At 37.6% G+C, this 19,301-nt stretch overlaps 1 protein-coding gene across 1 annotated transcript in view; it reads left to right on the top strand.

The window, feature by feature from the left end:
- The window catches only part of EML5 (EMAP like 5), a 197,929-nt gene that overhangs the window by 123,274 nt on the left and 55,354 nt on the right, over positions 1-19,301 (top strand). The window contains exons 22-26 of the mRNA XM_047797659.1: positions 10,726-10,878; positions 12,185-12,316; positions 14,646-14,734; positions 15,607-15,783; positions 18,508-18,709. Coding sequence (XP_047653615.1) covers positions 10,726-10,878; positions 12,185-12,316; positions 14,646-14,734; positions 15,607-15,783; positions 18,508-18,709 — 753 coding nt within the window. The remainder of the gene's footprint in view (positions 1-10,725; positions 10,879-12,184; positions 12,317-14,645; positions 14,735-15,606; positions 15,784-18,507; positions 18,710-19,301) is intronic.

Raw genomic sequence — 19,301 nt, 5'->3', positions numbered from 1 at the left:
AAAGTTCTTTCCTTCACAAGTCAATTAAGTCCTGACCAGTCGAATTTGGAATACACTTGCTTTTAATAACCTCATCAGATTTTTTTCTTTTCTAAATTAAAGTATAATTGACACAGAACTTTATGTTAGTTTCAGGTGTACAACATATTGATCTAGTCACCATAATAACATTACAACACAATAAAAATTTCTTTTATTATGATGAGAACTTTTACGATTTGCTTTCTCAGCAACTTCCAGATATACAATTTTATTAATTTAGTCACTATGATGTACATCTCTATGACTTACTTATTTTATGGCTGAAAGTTTGTACCTTTTGATTCCCTTCATCCATTTGCCCGTCCTCCACCCCTGCCACTCCCAGCTACCAATCTGTTCTCTGTATCTTTGAGCTTTTTTTTTTAGATTTCATAATAAAAATAAGTCTCTCTGACTTATTTCACTAAGGACAGTGCCCTCAACCTCCATCCATGCTGTTGCCAGTGGCAAGAGTTCATTCTTTTGATGACTGAATAATATTCCAGTATGTATAGTTATGTATACATATATAGATACATAGAAATGTATCTATACCACATTTTCTTTATCCATTCATCCATTCGTGGATACTTAGGTTACTTCCATATCTTGACTATTGTGAATAATACTGCAGTGAACATGGGGATTCATAAATCTTTTGAGTTAGTGTTTTTGTTTTCTTCAGACAAATAGCCACAAATGTAATTACTGGATCCTATGGTAGTTATATTTTTAATTTTTTGAGGTTCTCTCTTTTTTTTAAACTGCCCTTCAATTGGACATTATTATTATTTTATGCATCAGTATTAGGTTTATCTATGCTTACGCATTTCTTTGTTCACCTTTTCTTCTTGTATCCCAAACTTTTTCTTTTCTCATTTTCTTCTAAAATACAGTTTTAGGGTTCATAATAAAGATTTGTCATAAATTCTCTCATCTTCCTTTGGATGAACAAGTGGTATATAAGACTAGGGCAGTGAGATGGCCTGTTCTAGAAGCAGAAATATTTAATCACTTATTGAAATTCTTAAAAGCAAATTTATTTTTATTGTTTCATTATTTTTAAAATTTTTGATAGGCAATATTACCACTCAGGGTGAATTATTACCACTGCTCCCCCCTTGTTATACTACTAGTCTGAACATATTTTGATTTTTTTTACTGTCATTCTTGAATGATAATTTAATTGCTCCTAGAGATCTTGAGTAAGAGTTATTATTCCTCTGGTTTCCGTTGTTCTCTTTTACATTGTTCTGCAGTTCTGAAATTTAATAACATTGTGTGTGTACATGGTTTATTATTTATTTATTCTATTTAGGATTTGTTGTGCTTCCTGAATCTTTGGGTTTATGTCTTATATCAGACCTGAAAAATCATCAGCTGATATTACTGGCTCCTTCTAGGAGTAGATCTTTGTATTAGGCTGAAGAGAAAAGTCATATTTTGTATTTTTGTTTTTAAATATTCTTCTCTTGGAGTTCTCATCATGGCTCAGTGGTTAACAAATCCAACTAGGAACTATGAGGTTGCGGGTTTGATCCCTGGCCTTGCTCAGTGGGTTTAAGGATTCGGCGTTGCCATGAGCTGTGTTGTAGGTCACAGACATGGCTCGGATCCCGAGTTGCCATGGCTCTGGCGTAGGCTGGCAGCTACAGCTCCTATTGGACCCCTAGCCTGGGAACCTCCATATGCCGTGAGTACAGCCCTAGAAATGACAGAAACAAAAAACAAAAAAAACTCTAGTAAATATTCTTCTCTAATCACTTTTATTTTTATATCATCATTGCTGATTCAAGGAGAAAGCGAGTGGATCTTCATAACCCTGAAGGGGCATATGTAGTTTTTATATTGGTTGACTTAATTATAACAAAATTACCGAAGCCATAATGGTTTAAATATTATAAAACGCAGTTATCTCTTATAAAAATTCAGTAAGCAAGTATTCTTTTATTCAAAAAATGAATATGTTAATATTATGGTCCTAAGGCTTAGTATTTCATAAATAAGTCATTATAGTTAAAATAAACTATCCTGTGAGAATTTTGCAATAAATAATTGCAAAATTATTTATTGCAAAATTGCAATAAATAATTGCAATAAATAATGCAATTTTTGGTAACTAGTTATAGAATAACCAGAAGTATAAATATGCAACATGAATTAATGTCTGTATTCTTAATGTCTGTAAATATTTTTAAAATATTTGCAAGCCTTTGCACTTACATATGTATGTATATATACATGAAAATTCATGTTAAAAACTTGCATCTGTGGCTTTAGCTTTTAATTATAATCAAACTTGAATTTTTTTCTTCCACCTCCCCACTTCTGCCACCACTTGTCTCTTGCAGCCACTGCTCTCTTCACTCTATCTTTTCATGTACCCGTTGGCCATCTGTATGACTTCTTTGAAAAAATGTCAATTCAGGTCTTCTTGCTCATTTTTAAATCAGAGTGTTTGTTTGCTGTTGAGTTCTCTGCATTCTTTATTCATTTTGGATATTAGCCCATTATCAGATATATGATTTGCAATTATTTGTCCCATTCAGTAGGTTACCTTTTCATTTTGTTGATGGTTTTCTTTCTTGTGCAGAAGCTTTGTAATTTGATATAGTCCCTTTTTTTTTTATGTTGTGTTTGCTTTTGGTGTCAAAGCCAAAAAATCATCACCGAAATGTATATCAAGGAGCTTATCATCCATGTTTTCTTCTAGGAGTTGCTATGCCATAGTTCTGTATTCAGGTCTTTAATCCAAATTGAGTTAGTTTTTTGTGTATGGTGTAAGGTATTTTTCCAGTTTCATTCTTTTGCATGCAGCTATTATATTTTCGCAACACAATTAATTGAAGAGACTGTCCTTTTCCCATTGCATATTCTTGACTTCTTTTGTAAATTAATTGACCATATATGCTTGGGTTTATTTCTAGGTTCTCTGTTCTGTTCCATTGATCTGTGTCTCTTTTTATGCCAGTACCATGCTCTTTTAAGTACTATAGCTTTGTTATATAGTTTGAAATCAGGGAATGTGATGCCTCCAGTTTTCTTCTTTCTCAAGATTGCGTTGGCCCCTTGGGGTCTTTTGTGGTGCCATATATATTTTAGGATTATTTGTTCCTTTTTCTTTTTTTTGGCCACACCTGTGGCATATGGAAGTTCCAGACCACTGCAGTGACAATGCCACTTAACCCACTGCACTTCAAGAGAACTCCTTCATTCTTTGTTCTTTTTCTGTGAAAAATGTCAGAATTTTGATAGAGATTACATTGACTCTCTAGATTGCTTTGTGTAGTGTGGACATTTTACTAATCCATGAGCATGGATTGTCATGTGTCTGTTGATAGATGTTCTAAATTTCCATGGGAATTGTGCGTTCAGTTCTGTGCCTTATTAGACCCTTAGCCTCTTTCTCGTCCAATATACTGTGTTTCAAAGTAAGAAATCATTATTGTATATCATTTTTTGTACTGTGCTTGTCAAACCAAACTGTCAATCAGTTATTGCATCTTTCATGACACAGTTACCTCACAATCAGTCATACGGTAAAAATGTTTGTGGCAAAAATACTTGCAATAATGTGTCTGCAGCAAAGGAGCTTACAGCAAAAATACCTGACACTATTAGATTTAATAGTGAGAAGAGCCACTCCTACCTCCATCTTTTGATTTCTAGACCCATGTATTCTGGCTATGAAGTAGCAACATATAATGGTCTGTAAGTCATAGCATATATCACATCCTATAAGATCAGATTCTGGTCTTTCAGGGTGTTGTTTCCCAAAAGATGCCATAAATTAGTTTTTAGTAAACCATTCCACCTTTCTCCTAGTAGCTTTCTGTGAGTGATGAGGTTATGTGAATAAAACCAGTTAATTACATGAGTATGAGCTGAATGCTGCACATCCTTCACTGTAAAATGAGTTCCTTGATCAGAAGTATGGAATTTGATGACAGTGGATAAGGCATCCTGTGTGTCTACCGGTGGTGATGCTAGCAGAAGCACTATGAATAGGGAAGGCAAATCCAGAATTCATGTTTATTCCAGTGAGGATGACTCTTTGTCCCCTCCATAATGGATGTGTAACCAGCATGCCACCAGGTGTCTGGCTGGTTTCCCTGGGGAATGGTGCCATACCAGAGGTTCAGTTGGTTGGTCTTACTGTTAGCTGATTGGACACTCAGCAGTACTGGTAGCAAGCTCAGCCTTGGTAAAGAGAAAGCCATGTTTTTGAACCCAAGCATAGATTTTGCCCTTGCCATCTTGGGCTCGCTAAGCAAGTGTTAGCTGGCTAGGAAATGAGGCTGCCTGATGTCCACAGAGGATATTATTTTGTCTGATTATTGTGACCCTCCTCTGCAGTGGATACCTTTGTTAGGCATTTCCTAGGACACAAAAATCTCCACATCCTACACCCTTTCTGAGAATTTTACACACACATCAATTTTCCAGATGTCCTTGTCTCTTGTCTTCCAATCCTATTTCTTCCAGTCCCTAAATGTTCATCCAAATAGTTAACAATTGCTAATCAATCAGTGTAAATCTGTCTATCTAGTCATCTCTCACTATGAAAATGGTAAACCAGATGTACTGCTTGAAGTGCTGCCCTCTGAGAAGTTTTACTTTTACTACTGTCCTTTAGGGTCACCCCTGACTTTGGCTGTAATGCTTTCAGGTGGGTACCAGCATTCTGTGTAGAAACATCTGTAAATCTGGCTCAAATTTTTTTTTCTTCCTCAGCTGATCATAATGAACATCCGTGAGGCTATAGGTATAGATTGAGAAAGAGAAGAGGCATGGCAGTAGGAATTATTGCTGATGGATTCTGAGCCAGCTATTCATACAAATTACTTGTAACTTCCAGATCTCTCCAAGCTGGTCTTTTCTGAAATGTCCAGTTGATGATAGATTGCTATTGTGTACCCCCAGCTAGTGGCTAAGTTTGTCATGTAACTTTCGGTTCATAATAGGAAGCTCAGGACACACGGTCATCCGAGATCCCATAGTTAGGCATTTACTCTCTAATAGGACCTAGTAGCAATCTAGAAGCTACTTGTCAAAGGGGAAATAGTTATCTGTAAGGGAGGGCATGGATTTCTCCCAAATCTGAGAGATCTGCCATAGCTCCTTTTGTAGCTTTCCAGAGGCTCTGTCCAGCATCCCTGTTTACCACAGACACGGTGTCATTGAATCTGCTCGATCGTAAGGCCCAGAGTGGAAGATCAGCTTGCCTTCTCTTGTTCTGGTCCCCACTGGAAGCTTGTAAGTGACTTAATAGGTAGAAGCAGCTCATTCAAATGTTGTTATATGTTGCTTTCCAAAAGGCCTACCAAGCATTTTGCTTCTTTAGTTTGTGATAGGTGATGGGAGGTGGAGCAGTTTGTCTTTCACATTGGAGGGAGTGTCTTGACATACTCCAGATCATTGGATCCCCATAAACTTCACTGAGGTGGCAGGGTCCCTGGATTTTTGTAGAAATTATCCACCACTTTCTTGATTCACTTATGTCTTACTAAGGCATCTAAAGTACTTGTTGCTTCCTGCTCCCCAGATCCATTCAGCATAATGTCATCAAAGTAGTGGACCATTGAGCTGTTTTGTGGAATGTCAAGATGATCAGGATCTCTGTGGACTGTATTGTGGCAAAGAACAGGAAAGTTGAAATAGTCCTGAGTCAAGGATGTGAAGGTGTTCACACATACAAGCCAGGTAAAAGCAAACTGCTTCTGGTGGTCTTTACAAATTGATATGGAGATAAAAGCATTGACCAGGGCAGTAGCTGCATGTGGAATGCTAGGGACTTGGTTAATTTGTTCTAGTAAAGATCTAGACGAGTACACCTGGAAGAGTAGCTTCGGTCAGAATCACCGTCTGATTAAAATTATTATCCATGTCTATTAGCTAAAATCTGTCTTATTTCAGCACAGACCAAACAAGCAATTTTGAATAACGATGTGATAGGTATTCTCACTCCTGTGTATTTCACATCTTTGAAAATGTCACTGATTTTTGCAATTCTCAGGCTTGCAGTTTTGTTTCTGGTTTACTTTCTTGGTAGAAAGAGAAATGTCCTAGGGTTTTTATTTAGTTCTTTCTGCTGTGATGACCCTTACTCCATGGCTAACAGAGCCAGCATAGAGCATCATACAATTTGCCAAGTATATTTATTCCAATTCAGGAGTTCAGTGGGTTCCACAGACCACTTGGGTCCACTGTGATTCAAAATTGTACTGTGATTCCATCTATAACATGATCACTGTAAAGCCCTACTTTTACTGCTGCGTTTTGTTTTCTCAAGAACTCGTGTAAATTCAGAGCCCATGTCTCCTCATTCTTGAAAGTTGGCTCTTTCCTTGTCTTCAGTTCACAGTCATCCTCCTAAGTGGCCACAGATCCTTGGAGGAAGCTTTACTTTATGTACTTGTAACAGTGCTCAGGGTTCTTCCTCAATGGGACCTGGCCTTCCCTTCAAGCAGGGGGCTCTGAGTAGATGAATTGGCCTAGATCTAAAAAGTGGTTGAGAATCTGTCACTCTGCATTGTCATGATTGAAGTCCAAGTCAGCCACCAGGTCTGTAGTTTTTTCTATTAAATAGACCAAACACTAATCTAGTAACTTATTTATTTAATCTCTGGAGACACCAAAGATAAAATGATAATTAGCCACCAACAGAAATCTCCACAAGCCCAAGTATTCTGATTATTAGTACATTGCTGCTGCCCTTTTTGATAAAAGAATCCACTTTGTTTTGTTGGTTAAGTGCTGCTGCTTGGCATCTGCTTCTCAAAATCAAGGAGTTCATATTAATAGCAAAATCTCCCGTTCCTGACCTACAAAGGAGGACAGTCACAGAGCTTTTCAGTGATGCAGATGCTTCCCTTAATTAATGTATTTCTCAGTGTTTTTATGAAGGGACTATTTTCTAGACTTTTCTAGGGGATGTAATTGATGGGAAGGTATGTGGTTTGCATGTGAAAATTCTACTCCAACATTTTTACCTCCTTAAGCTTTTAGATTTCTTCCTCTATATCAGAAGTCAGCCCATGGATCAACTCCACCCCACCTCCTGATTTTGTAAGTGAAGTTTTATCAGAACACAGCCATGCCCATATTTTTATCTGTTGTCTTTTGCACTGCAATCACAGAGTTGAGTAACTGTGACAGAGACCATATGCTCTGCAAAGCCGAAAATATTTATTCTCTAGTCCTTTAAGAATTTTCCAGGAGTTCCCGTCGTGGCATCACGGAAACAACTCAGACTAGGAACCAAGAGGTTTCGAATTCAATCCCTGGCCTCACTCAATAGGTTAAGGATCTGGTGTTGCTGTCAGCTGTGGTGTAGGTCGCAGACGTGGCTCGGATCTTGCATTGCTGTGGCTGTGGTGTAGGCCAGCAGCTATAGCTCCGATTGGACCCCTAGCCTGGAACATCCATATGCCATGGGTGCGGCCCTAAAACGCAAAAAAAAAAAAAGAATTTTCCAGCCTCTGCCTCAGAGTGTACTGAGATTTGATCTAAGTTAGGGGCCTAGTGACATCAAAGGAATGATTGTGATGGTTCTTCAGAGGGTTAAGCATCCCCTGTGAGGCATCTCTTTCAGAAGGTGAGTCTTCTTAGACACAGGAGAGCAAGCTATTTGCACTGGCCAGTAAGATGCCAAATAACTTAGAAGTTGAAGATTCTCCACTTTGTCTAAGTCCAACCAGATGTTCCTATTCCAAAGTTGAGTTGTCTTCTTTCCCAGTCAGTGCCCTAACTTTCATATAAGAAACTTGGTGAGTCTAGGAGTTCCCGTCGTGGCGCAGTGGTTAATGAATCCGACTAGGAACCATGAGGTTGCGGGTTCGGTCCCTGCCCTTGCTCAGTGGGTTAACGATCCGGTGTTGCCGTGAGCTGTGGTGTAGGTTGCAGACGTGGCTCGGATCCCGTGTTGCTGTGGCTCTGGCGTAGGCCAGTGGCTACAGCTCCGATTCAACCCCTAGCCTGGGAACCTCCATATGCTGTGAGAGCGGCCCAAGAAATAGCAACAACAACAACAACAAAAAGACAAAAGCAAAAAAAAGAAAAGAAAAGAAAAGAAACTTGGTGAGTCTGTGAATTCAGTTGATATTGTAAATTTTCAGCAATATCAGAGATTCTTTCATGGAAGCTCTCTCTACTCAGACCATGACTTGTGCTGAGCATTTAAAGGATCTGTGCTTATTACTTCTTTCTGTAAATGTTTCACGCACTCAGTGGAATCTTGCACAACACAGTCCTTGTAGTATCATTACTTTTGTAACGGTCAAGGGCAGCAGCCTCTTGGACTCCTAGGGCACTTACTTCAGTGGGTAATTAATTGTTAGGACAATGCATACCTTGGTTTGCTAGCATCCCATTTCCCATTGGCAAGGGCTCAAAGGCGTGACTAAACCAGTTCCAAAAATCCCATCTTTAATGGTCTGTCTCCTGTGACCACTTTAGTACCAATTCTATATCAATCAGAGACAGAAACCACTCCGGTGATTTGAACAGGGAAAGTTTAATATGGAGCATTCACAAATGAAAGGTGGTTTAACTATGAAAAGATGTAAGAGAGAGGTACTAAGGGATAGAGAAGTAGCAACTGCAAAAAGCAGCTACCACCCATAGGGCTAGTGAACAATGATCAAGGAAGATGAACTTACATGGACCCTTCCCTTCTTCCCCCAGGCTGAGATTCAGATCTCTTTGAAGAGGTAGGAACACACAACTTGCCAGTGGAAAAGAAACTGGACAGGCCTGATCTAGAAGATCTTCTGTTACTGTGGGAGAGAAATTCCCCACCCAGGCCCCCAACCCCTGTCCTCTTATTGATCTACTACTGGTTCTAACACTCTGGAAGAAAAGTCCCTTGCTTCCTCTTGGCCTTGCAGGGATCCTCCAGCACCCTCTACTGGCCAAACCCAAGTCAGCTGGCAAAAAATGAATGTCTCTAGAATCCAACTCTAGTAATTATTTAGCAGGAAAAGGAATGATGGATTTGGAGCTGAGAGGCAATAAATTAATAACAAGCTCTTACCCAGTTTCATGGCTGTAATTACTATCCGTGTGCTACTACCTCCCATATGTGTATCTCTAAGCTCTTATTCTCCTTTGATCTCCAGACTGGTTCCTTGATGTCTTCATTTGAATATCTCATAGGCATTCTTTTTTTCTTTCTGTCTTTTTTTTTAGGGCCACACCCACAGCATATGGAAGATCCCAGGCTAGGGCTTGAATCGGAGCTACAGCTGCTGGCTATACCACAGCCACAGCAATGCCAGATCTGATCCGCTTCTGTGACCTACACCACAGCTCATGGCAACACCAGATCCTTAACCCACTGAGAGAGGCCAGGGATCAAACCCGCATCCTCATGGATCCTAGTTAGGTTCACAATGGGAACTCCCTCTCATAGGCATTCTTAACAGGTACAGAAATAAACACTTGTACCTCCCTTGGTTTTTCCCATCTCAGTAAATGAGATTGTCATTCAAACAAAAACATAGCTTAGGCTTTTCTCTTTCTCCTGTTTTACTCCCAGTTGGTCAAAGTCATGCCAGCTCTTTCTTCAGAATGTATACAAATCCTACCATTTTTTATCACCTCCAGGTCACCATCATTTCTTGTCTTTTAAATATCAGAGATCACATCTGAGATTTCTTGATAATTAAATAACTGGTTATTCTGAATTCATTCTATAACTTTTCATTCTACAACAACTGTACCCTAACCCTCCCTCTCTAAATTTTATGCAAGACAGCAAAAGCCTTAGGGCTTTGACTATGCCTGCTGTATCCCTTGCTGTCAGGGTATGCCCATTTTTTTGTCTTTGCCAATGCAGCATTAACCCTTGTTTTTTATTTTATTTTATTTTATTTTATTTTATTTTATTTTATTTTATTTTATTTTATTTTATTTTTTTATCTTTTTAGGGCCACACCCACAACATATGGAGTTTCCCAGGCTAGGGGTCAAAACAGAGCTGTAGCCTCTGGCCTACGCCACAGCCACAGCCTCAGCCACAGCCACACAAGATCCAAGCTAGGTCTGCAACCTACACCACAGCTCACAGCAACACCGGATCCTTAACCACTGAGAGAGGCCAGGGATCGAACCCACAACCTCATGGTTCCTAGTCGGATTCGTTTCTGCTGCACCACAGCAGGAACTCCAACCCTTGTTTTTTAATAATATTAGCAATTTAATAATATTAATGTCTTTATTTTTCAGGTATCATTTTGAAATGTGCATAGATATTCCTAGCTTAAACTAATAATTGCTGTCTGATTTTTTTATTTGAAAGCATTTTGGTAAAGATGGCCTAATTTCTTAAATTTCTGATTTGTTGAATAGAAACTACGAAGTTAGCAAACTCCCCCAACAACAGCAAATATTTTCACATACATCATTGACTTCTTATGTTACTTAAAATCTCTCATTTGTTTTATCAGTTTAATTCTTTTAAGGCAAATATCAGTACTCACTTATGTTATATTCTGAAAAGGAAATGGTTTGTATTGGTTATTGCTTAGAATTCTATACCACTGATTTCACTAGAAAACGTCATTATCTGCATCTTTATTCCATTCTGATATTGATTAAAGGCCATAATAAATATAGGAATCCTCTTTGAAAAGGTTCCTTAAGTGTATACTTTTTTAAAAAAATAAAGGAAAATTACTGACCTCTGCTCTCTTTCTCTTTTAGGTGGGAGATGTTGCTGCTTTTCTCCTGATGGTAAAGCTTTAGCTGTAGGTCTCAATGATGGAAGTTTCTTAATGGCAAATGCAGATACTCTAGAGGATCTTGTATCTTTTCACCACAGAAAAGATATTATTTCAGATATTCGATTTTCACCAGGTAAGATTTCATTGAATCTTTGATTATTAACTTGAGTCTGGCAATGAATAACTAAATATATCAATGTGTAAATTTTTTTCAGTTATTTTATCTCAGAATTTTAGTTTTTTGACCAGAAGAAGCAGTGTAGTGAGAGGTAAAATTCCTATGTTAGATCACTGGCAAAATATCTGGCTTAGTTCCAATTTTGTCACTGAATTTTCAGTGTGACTTAGGCTAAGGCATTTCTTTGAGCTTTATTTTCCTCATTTGTAACCTAAGAGGGTTTGGACGACTGTTTTCAGTATTATATTCCTTTTTTTTTTGCCTTTTCTAGGGCTGCTCCTGTGGCATATGGAGGTTCCCAGGCTAGGGGTCTAATCAGAGCTGTAGCCGCTGGCCTATGCCAGAGCCACAGCAACACCACATCCGAGCAGTGTCTGCGACCTACACCACAGCTAATGGCAACACTGGGTCCTTAACCCACTGAGCAAGGCCAGGGATTGAACCTGCAACCTCATGGTTCCTAGTCAGATTCGTCAACTACTGCTCCATGACAGGAACTCCGGGTATTATATTCTTAATGCTTTTGAAATTACATTAATTTTGCTTCATCAATTTGTATGTATTCATTACCAATGACAAAATCTGTTATAGGATTACTAATGTTGAGGCAAAATGTACCTATTTTGATTTACTTCCATTTTTTCTGAATTTAGTGGGTTTTTTTTTTTTTTGGTTAAATGCAAAGAATATCAAAATTACTTTGTATAGGAGTTCCTGTCGTGGCGCAGTGGTTAAAGAATCCGACTAGGAACCATGAGCTTGCGGGTTCGGTCCCTGCCCTTGCTCAGTGGGTTAACGATCCGGCGTTGCCGTGAGCTGTGGTGTAGGTTGCAGACGTGGCTCGGATCCCGCGTTGCTGTGGCTCTGACCTAGGCCGGTGGCTACAGCTCCGATTCAACCCCTAGCCTGGGAACCTCCATTTGCCGTGGGAGCGGCCCAAGAAATAGCAACAACAACAACAACAACAACAACAACAACAACAACAAAGACAAAAGACAAAAGACAAAAAAAAATTACTTTGTATATAATTTTCAATATTTGCTTTCCACCAAACTACTTCACTATACTAAAAAGTTTATTTCGTGTGTTAATTATAATATACTTGAAAAATGTTACCGTTTATCATTTGGCATGTATTGTTACAACTTACGAAATGCCTAAGAGTTCCTCAAAAGAAACATTAAGAAAATTAACTCTAGCTGTGGAGTGTAAAAAATATTTCTAAAGGCAGAAAATTTAAGCAAATATGTTTCTCTTACAGGTTCTGGGAAATATCTTGCCGTAGCATCCCATGATAGTTTTATAGATATATACAACGTACTGAGTAGTAAACGAGTAGGAGTATGCAAAGGAGCTACCAGTTACATAACCCATATTGACTGGGATATTAGAGGTAAGAATTTAAATAACTTACCGTTGGACGAAAGTTTGACTTAGTATAGCTGTTTTTTAGAGAAACAAGTTATTCAACAGATGAATTCAGAAGCATTGTGAAAAACAAATGTTATTCTCAAAATTATTTTCCACTACTTTATTTCACATCTGAAAATGAATGCTGTTGAGTTTAGACTTTTCAGTACTTCTAGTATAATTCAAATTGTAGTACAGTAAGTGATGAATTCTATAATTTTCAAATATTAATTTAAATATTATACAGTTTTTTTTAGTCATTTGTCTTGGTTTTTGTCAGATAAGCTTGATATAAATAGTAACTGAAATTTTGGAAAATAATTATGTTAATAAATATCTTAATGTCATTTTTGCAGCATTCAGTAAAATGTATTCCCTGAAGTTGTAGTTGTATAACAGATTTAATGATTATCTTTGTTTTTTATTAAAATGTGTGGCATATAACAGATTTAATGATTATCTTTGTTTTTTATTAAAGTGTATGGCATATTAATTTGGATAAATGCTAAATATTTTAAATGCTCCATTTTTAGAGATTTTTGTTTCATCTAGTATTATACCACAGCCACAGGAGAGGGCCACATCATAGGCACTCTGGCAGTCACTTAGGAAGTTGGTGGTTCTGCCAGCAGGAAGAAAGCAGAGAAAATAACTCAAGCACTATTCTCTCCTGCCCTCTGATTTCCCACTCATACTTCCAACTGCTGGCTGAATCCAACCAGAAGCCAGTGTGCACAGCGTCTGTGTCTTGGGGCACAGAGCTAGATAAAGGATAGAGAGTGGATATGGAGGGAAAAATGGGATACAGCCAGCATAGGAGGGAAAATTTTGAAATCTCATATATCTGAAACTATCTACTCTATTCTGCCTCTAGAGCAATGGTTTGGCTGGTATAGAATTCTGGGTTGGCAAGTCTCCTTCCTTGGGATTTTGGATGCAATTTCCATTGTCCCTAGGCTTTCAGAGTTGCTATTGAAAACTCTGTGCCATCTGATTCTCCATCCTTTTTATGTGACTTGTTTTTCCTTTCTAGAAACTTAGGATCTTGTCTCCCTCCACTGCCCTCCAGGGTGAGGGGCAACTTTCTGTTAATATACAACAAAGTCCCTAGAGTAGGCTAGGACAGGTATACTTCTTGTTCAGTCCCTCCTAGGTCCTGAAAATGCAAGAAACATGAATATGGGTGTCCATTCTTCTGCGTCATTATATAGTGGTAATGTAACTGCTCATGCGTGATGTCTGGTCACCATTATGCACCTGTGAGCAATGTAGCTTGATCGTAATGATGGTACATTAGGCTGGGATTCAGATATTGCTAGTACAGACAGCTCTGCCTCTTCTCCCAGTTTTGACTGGTTGATAGTCATTGGAGGTCATATTGTGAAACTAGTGTAGAGAAGAGAAGAGGGGGATTTTCAGAGGTAGGAGGCTCCAGTTGTTTTGAGAAAAATGGTCGGTTGATATGGCATTGAAATCTGTTCTCCTCAGACTCCTTTGGTCCTTGACAGTGGGCTGAGCCCCTAGGTTAGAGGGAGAGGTTCAAAAGCCAGCTAATCACAACCCTTGTAAATCAACTATACGTCAATAAAACTTAATAAAATAAAATAAATCTAGTATTGTAAATTAAAGTTTTCCAAATACAGATAAAAAAATAATTTTTTTTTTTTTTTTTGCTTTTTAGGCCCATAACTGTGGCAAATGGAAGTTCCCAGGCTTGGGGTTGAATTGGACCTGTGGCTGCCTATGCCACAGCCACAGCAATGTGGGACCTGAGCAAGCCATGACTGCAACCTACACCACAGCTCATGGCAACACAGGATCCTTAACTCATTGAGCAAGGCAGGGATGGAACCCACATCCTCATGGATACTAGTCAGGTTTGTAACCCACTGAGCTACAATGGGAATTCCCCAAAATACTTACTTTAAAAAAGTGTTTCACATTTTATTTCTAGGGTTGGTTTTTTTGTTTTTTTTTTTTGGCCACACCTGTGGCATGCAAATTCCTGGGCCAGGGATCAAACCCACCCCACAGCAACAACCTGAGCCACAGCAGTGACAATGGCAGGTCCTTAACCTGCTGAGCCACAAGGGAACTCCCTAGGGGTTTATATGAATGACAACAAATAGTTTATATGTATATATACACACACAAAAATGAAGCCATTTATGAATTTAATTATCTTACGTATGGTTGACTGCAGAGAAAAATGTTTTTTATGTTTAAGCTTAATTTTTCCTCTAAAAATTAAACATTGTATTAATCGTATATGTATTTATATTTTATCTATGTATATTTTTAATTTTTTTAAGGAAAGCTTTTACAGGTCAACACTGGTGCTAAAGAACAGTTATTCTTTGAAGCTCCCAGAGGGAAAAAGCAAACAATCCCCAGTGTAGAGGTAGGAAGATAGTAATGCTTATAATGATGTTGATATGACTAAGAGTGGTTAGAAAGCTAGTGCCTGTCTTCCGACATTTAGTTACATGAGAAGCCTGTTCTCAGATTATTCACGTTATGGATATTCTTTTTTATGTTTATTTTATTGAGGCTATAAAGATGGGTAAAAGAAGAGATGCTATATGAAGAAAAGGAATAAGTTGCTTCTTTAATATCTAGCTCTGCTCTAATTACTTTCCTCAAAGGACAAGAAGCATGCAGCAGCATGTAGAAGACATGCTGTCTCAGATTGAAGTACTACATGTCTGTCAAATCTTTCGGAACTCATGTGCCTAAGATGCATATTGGAAAATTCCTGTTCAAGGGAGAAAGAAAAAAATGTGTTCAGTTTTGTGACTGACAATATTAACAAAATTTTTTGATATGGCCAAGGAAGAAAAGCTAAACAAATTAACATAAAGTAGCTTAATAAGGAGAGGGACTACAAGTAAAATTCTAAATTTCCAACAATGATTAATTGGAAAACATGCTTATAAAGTGTAAGTAGAACTTTAGACATGAAGTGTAATAATGAGTTTCCTGATTATTCTCAGGGCAGAAACAGTCATTTATTATCACTGTGTGCTCAGCATCTAGAGAACACAGTGGATATAATAAATACGTTTTGAATAATATTAAATTTTTCTTTGGGAACTAGTGAACTTGGGAAGCTACAAAACCAAGACAACTAATAATTTATTTAATTGTTTTTATTAAAATTTTAATTTTACTTGTGACATATATTATTACAAAGAAAAAAATTCAGATTTTTTGTTGGTAATTTCTTAGGTTTAGATATTATAAACTTACAGCATTATTTTTTTTCTTTTTTAGGTAGAAAAAATTGGTTGGGCATCATGGACAAGTGTGCTTGGTTTATGCTGTGAGGGAATTTGGCCAGTAATTGGAGAAGTAACAGACATAACTGCCTCTTGCCTCACCAGTGACAAAACGGTCCTAGCTACTGGGGATGATTTGGGATTTGTGAAGTTATTTAGATATCCTTCTAAAGTATGTGTTTTTCTTTAATTCTTCTAATGATCATAATTATAAAAATGGTTAAGGTAACACCCTATCATAGCATTTCATTGTTGTAAAATTAATATTACATATTACATATGTAATGCTATAATAGGAAAGGTTCAGAATTAGGTTTCCTGGAGTTCCCGTTGTGGTGCAGCAGATATGAATCTGACTAGTAACCATGAGGTTGCAGGTTTGATCCCTTGCCTCGCTCAGTGGGTTAAGGATCCAGCATTGCCGTGAGCTGTGGTGTAGGTCACAGACACGGCTTGGATCCCACATTGCTGCTACTGTGGCATAGGCTGGCAGCTGCAGCTCCAATTAGACCCCTAGCCTAGGAACTTCCATAAGCCACGAGTGTGGCCCTAAAAAAAGCAAAAAAAAAATTAGGTTTCCTGTTCTTGACATCATATTTAGAGCTTTTATCTAGAAGTAGTATTATAATTTATGACTCCATGCCTTAAGTTGTATATTATATTGTACAGTTTGTCATTATTCATATGAATATCCCTTCTATAAGAAACATTTTCTGTCCCTAATATTAATAATTTTAGCATTCTTTTGATCAAACATATACCATTAACAGTAAATATAAGTTCTTTATATTTACAACTTTAAAGTTTAAAATGCTTTAACCAATTAAATACAGAATAGTATAAATATAATACCTATACAATCAAAATAAACATTGGATTAATGTGATGAGTGATGTTATTTTTCTAAAACCAAACTATAGAGATTCTTTGGAGTGTACATGCCCATGCTACTGTGTGCTGTGTGAGGACTCAGTCCTTTCATTGCTTTCCTCTATTCAAACTACTTGGCAGCATTAGGCTTTCACTTAGCACAAAAATAAAATTCATGTATCAAGTATAGATACATTTCTTTCTTTTTTTTCTTTTTAGGGCCATACCCACGGCATACAGAAGTTCCTGGGCTGGGGTCGAATCTGCGCTGCAGCTGCTGGCCTATGCCACAGTCACAGCAACGCCAGATCTGAGCCGCATCTGCAACCTACGCCATAGCTCACAGCAACACTGGAACCTTAACCCACTAAACAAGGCCAGAGATCGAACCCGCATCCTCATGGATACTAGTCAGGTTCATTGCCGAGCCACAGCGGGAACTCCAGTATTTTTTTTCTTGCATTTATTTCGTAATTGTGACAAATTCAGATATATGTTATAATCTAGCCCCAACATGAATACAAACATCAACTTGAAATAGGGCCCTGAAATCATGATATTCAGAGCACAGTGGTCTTAATTAACTGTTCATATTAATATTTTTAGATCAGCGTTGAAATGAAAACACAAATTTAAAAATTCTCGTAGAGAACTCAGGCACCCAAGGAAATATTCCACAACTACTTGTTTTAGATATACCTAAGTAATAGTACCCTATATAAAAGTGTTCTAATAAAACATTTGTTAGTCAAAAACATCACTGTCAATATTCTAGATGTTATAGAAGGCTTACAAAGAATATTGGTCTACAGATTCTTTCTTCACCTTACTGTAGCAAGAATAACAAAAACTTAGGGAAACTGTTTTCTTTCAGTGTTCTGATGACAGGTTCCCCTCCTATTTCAGCTAATTTTTATCACGCATCTTCATTTACCAAGAATTCACTGGTCTAGCAATTACTGTGTTTTAAGACATTTCTTTCTTTCTTTTTTTTTTTTTTGTCTTTTTGCTGTTTCTTGGGCCGCTCCCATGGCATATGGAGGTTCCCAGGCTAGGGGTCGAATCGGAGCTGTAGCCACCAGCCTACGCCAGAGCCACAGCAACGCAGGATCCGAGCCGCATCTGCAACCTACACCACAGCTCACGGCAACGCCGGATCCTTAACCCACTGAGCAAGGCCAGGGATTGAACCCGCAACCTCATGGTTCCTAGTCGGGTTCGTTAACCACTGCGCCACGAGGGGAACTCCAAGACATTTCTTTTTTAAACACCCTTGAAAAGATGTTCATCTAAAACTATCTTGTAGCTGAAATTTATTTATGTACTTTGGTAATGCTTGTGTTCTATATTTAAACATTGCCAGTATCAGTAATTTGGATTTTTCTTTATATTTAAAAGAATATGTATAATATCTGCTTATAAACAAAAACACTAATGAATTAAGATAAAAGATATTTACAGGATATATACCAAAATGTTTGCTAATTACTTTTTGTCAGCATGGCCATGCTACGTATACATAGGCATTTATATCCTGACTTTCTCAGTTATTGTGTCTATTTCTAACAATAATATGTCTGTAGTCATTGTTTTTAATATTTATGAACTATTCCAAAGTTATACACTGTAATTCACTATTACTGTATTGAATATTTAAGGTATTTAAAATGTTTCACTGCTGTAAGTAAACACTGTAACAAATGTTTTTTGGACAGATATGTCTTAGCATAGATCTCACAAACATTTTCATGCTTTCAAAGTAAAATACCAAGTTGATTTCCAAAAAAGTTGTACCCATAGTACTAGCAATGTGCAAAGCTACTAGTTTTATCCTGTCCTAAAAAGGTTTGGGAATTGTTATTTTTTATTCTAGTGAGTTTCAGTATTTTCTCATTTTTTTTTACAAGATGCCTTTGTAATGATTAATTTCCCATCAAGTATTAAGAAAGAAATTCACAATTATAACAAAGTTTTCAAGAAATAACATTTCTCAGAAAGATGTTTGAATTTTTTTTTTTAACCTTAGGGAAAATTTGGAAAGTTTAAGAGGTATGTGGCCCATAGTACACATGTCACAAATGTTCGCTGGACTTATGATGACAGCATGTTGGTTACCTTAGGAGGTACAGATATGTCTTTAATGGTTTGGACAAATGAAATGGAGGGCTATCGAGAAAAAAGGCCTTGTGATAGTGAAGAATCTGATATAGATTCTGAAGAAGATGGGGGTATGTTGTTTTTAAATATTTTATTTTAATGAATACATAGAAAAAATTTAGCACAACCGATTTAAACTGCATAAGTTAAATGTCATAATAACTCTTGAGTAATTGTGGTTTTAGTCTTTTAATATCAAATTGGTTTTGTGACTCAGAAACAACAGGCTGTCATATAAACTTCATTTACCAATGTATATATGATAGTCATACTTTATTTTTTTTTCATTTTTTATTTTATTTTAACTTTTTTTTCTTTGTCTTTTTGCCTTTTCTAAGACCGCACCCGTGGCATATGGAGATTCCCAGGCTAGGGGTCCAATCGGAGCTATAGCCGCTGGTCTTTGCCACAGCCACAGCAATGCAGCATCTGAGCCATGTCCACAACCTGCACGACAGCTCACGGCAACGCTGGAGCCTTAACCCACTCAGCAAGGCCAGGGATTGAACCTGCAACCTCATGGTTCCTAGTCGAATTCGTTAGCTACTGAGTCACGACGGGAACTCCATGATAGTCATACTTTAGATAAGTACTGTTAAAATAAATTTATAGTATTGAGCCTCATATTTTAAAATAATTTGAGGAAGTTCTCTTGTGGCTCAG

This window comes from Phacochoerus africanus, chromosome 9 (genome assembly GCF_016906955.1).
Source record: "Phacochoerus africanus isolate WHEZ1 chromosome 9, ROS_Pafr_v1, whole genome shotgun sequence".
NCBI lineage: Eukaryota > Metazoa > Chordata > Mammalia > Artiodactyla > Suidae > Phacochoerus > Phacochoerus africanus.
The sequence above is the reverse complement of the archived record's forward strand: the minus strand, read 5'-3'. Positions and strand labels throughout refer to the sequence as shown.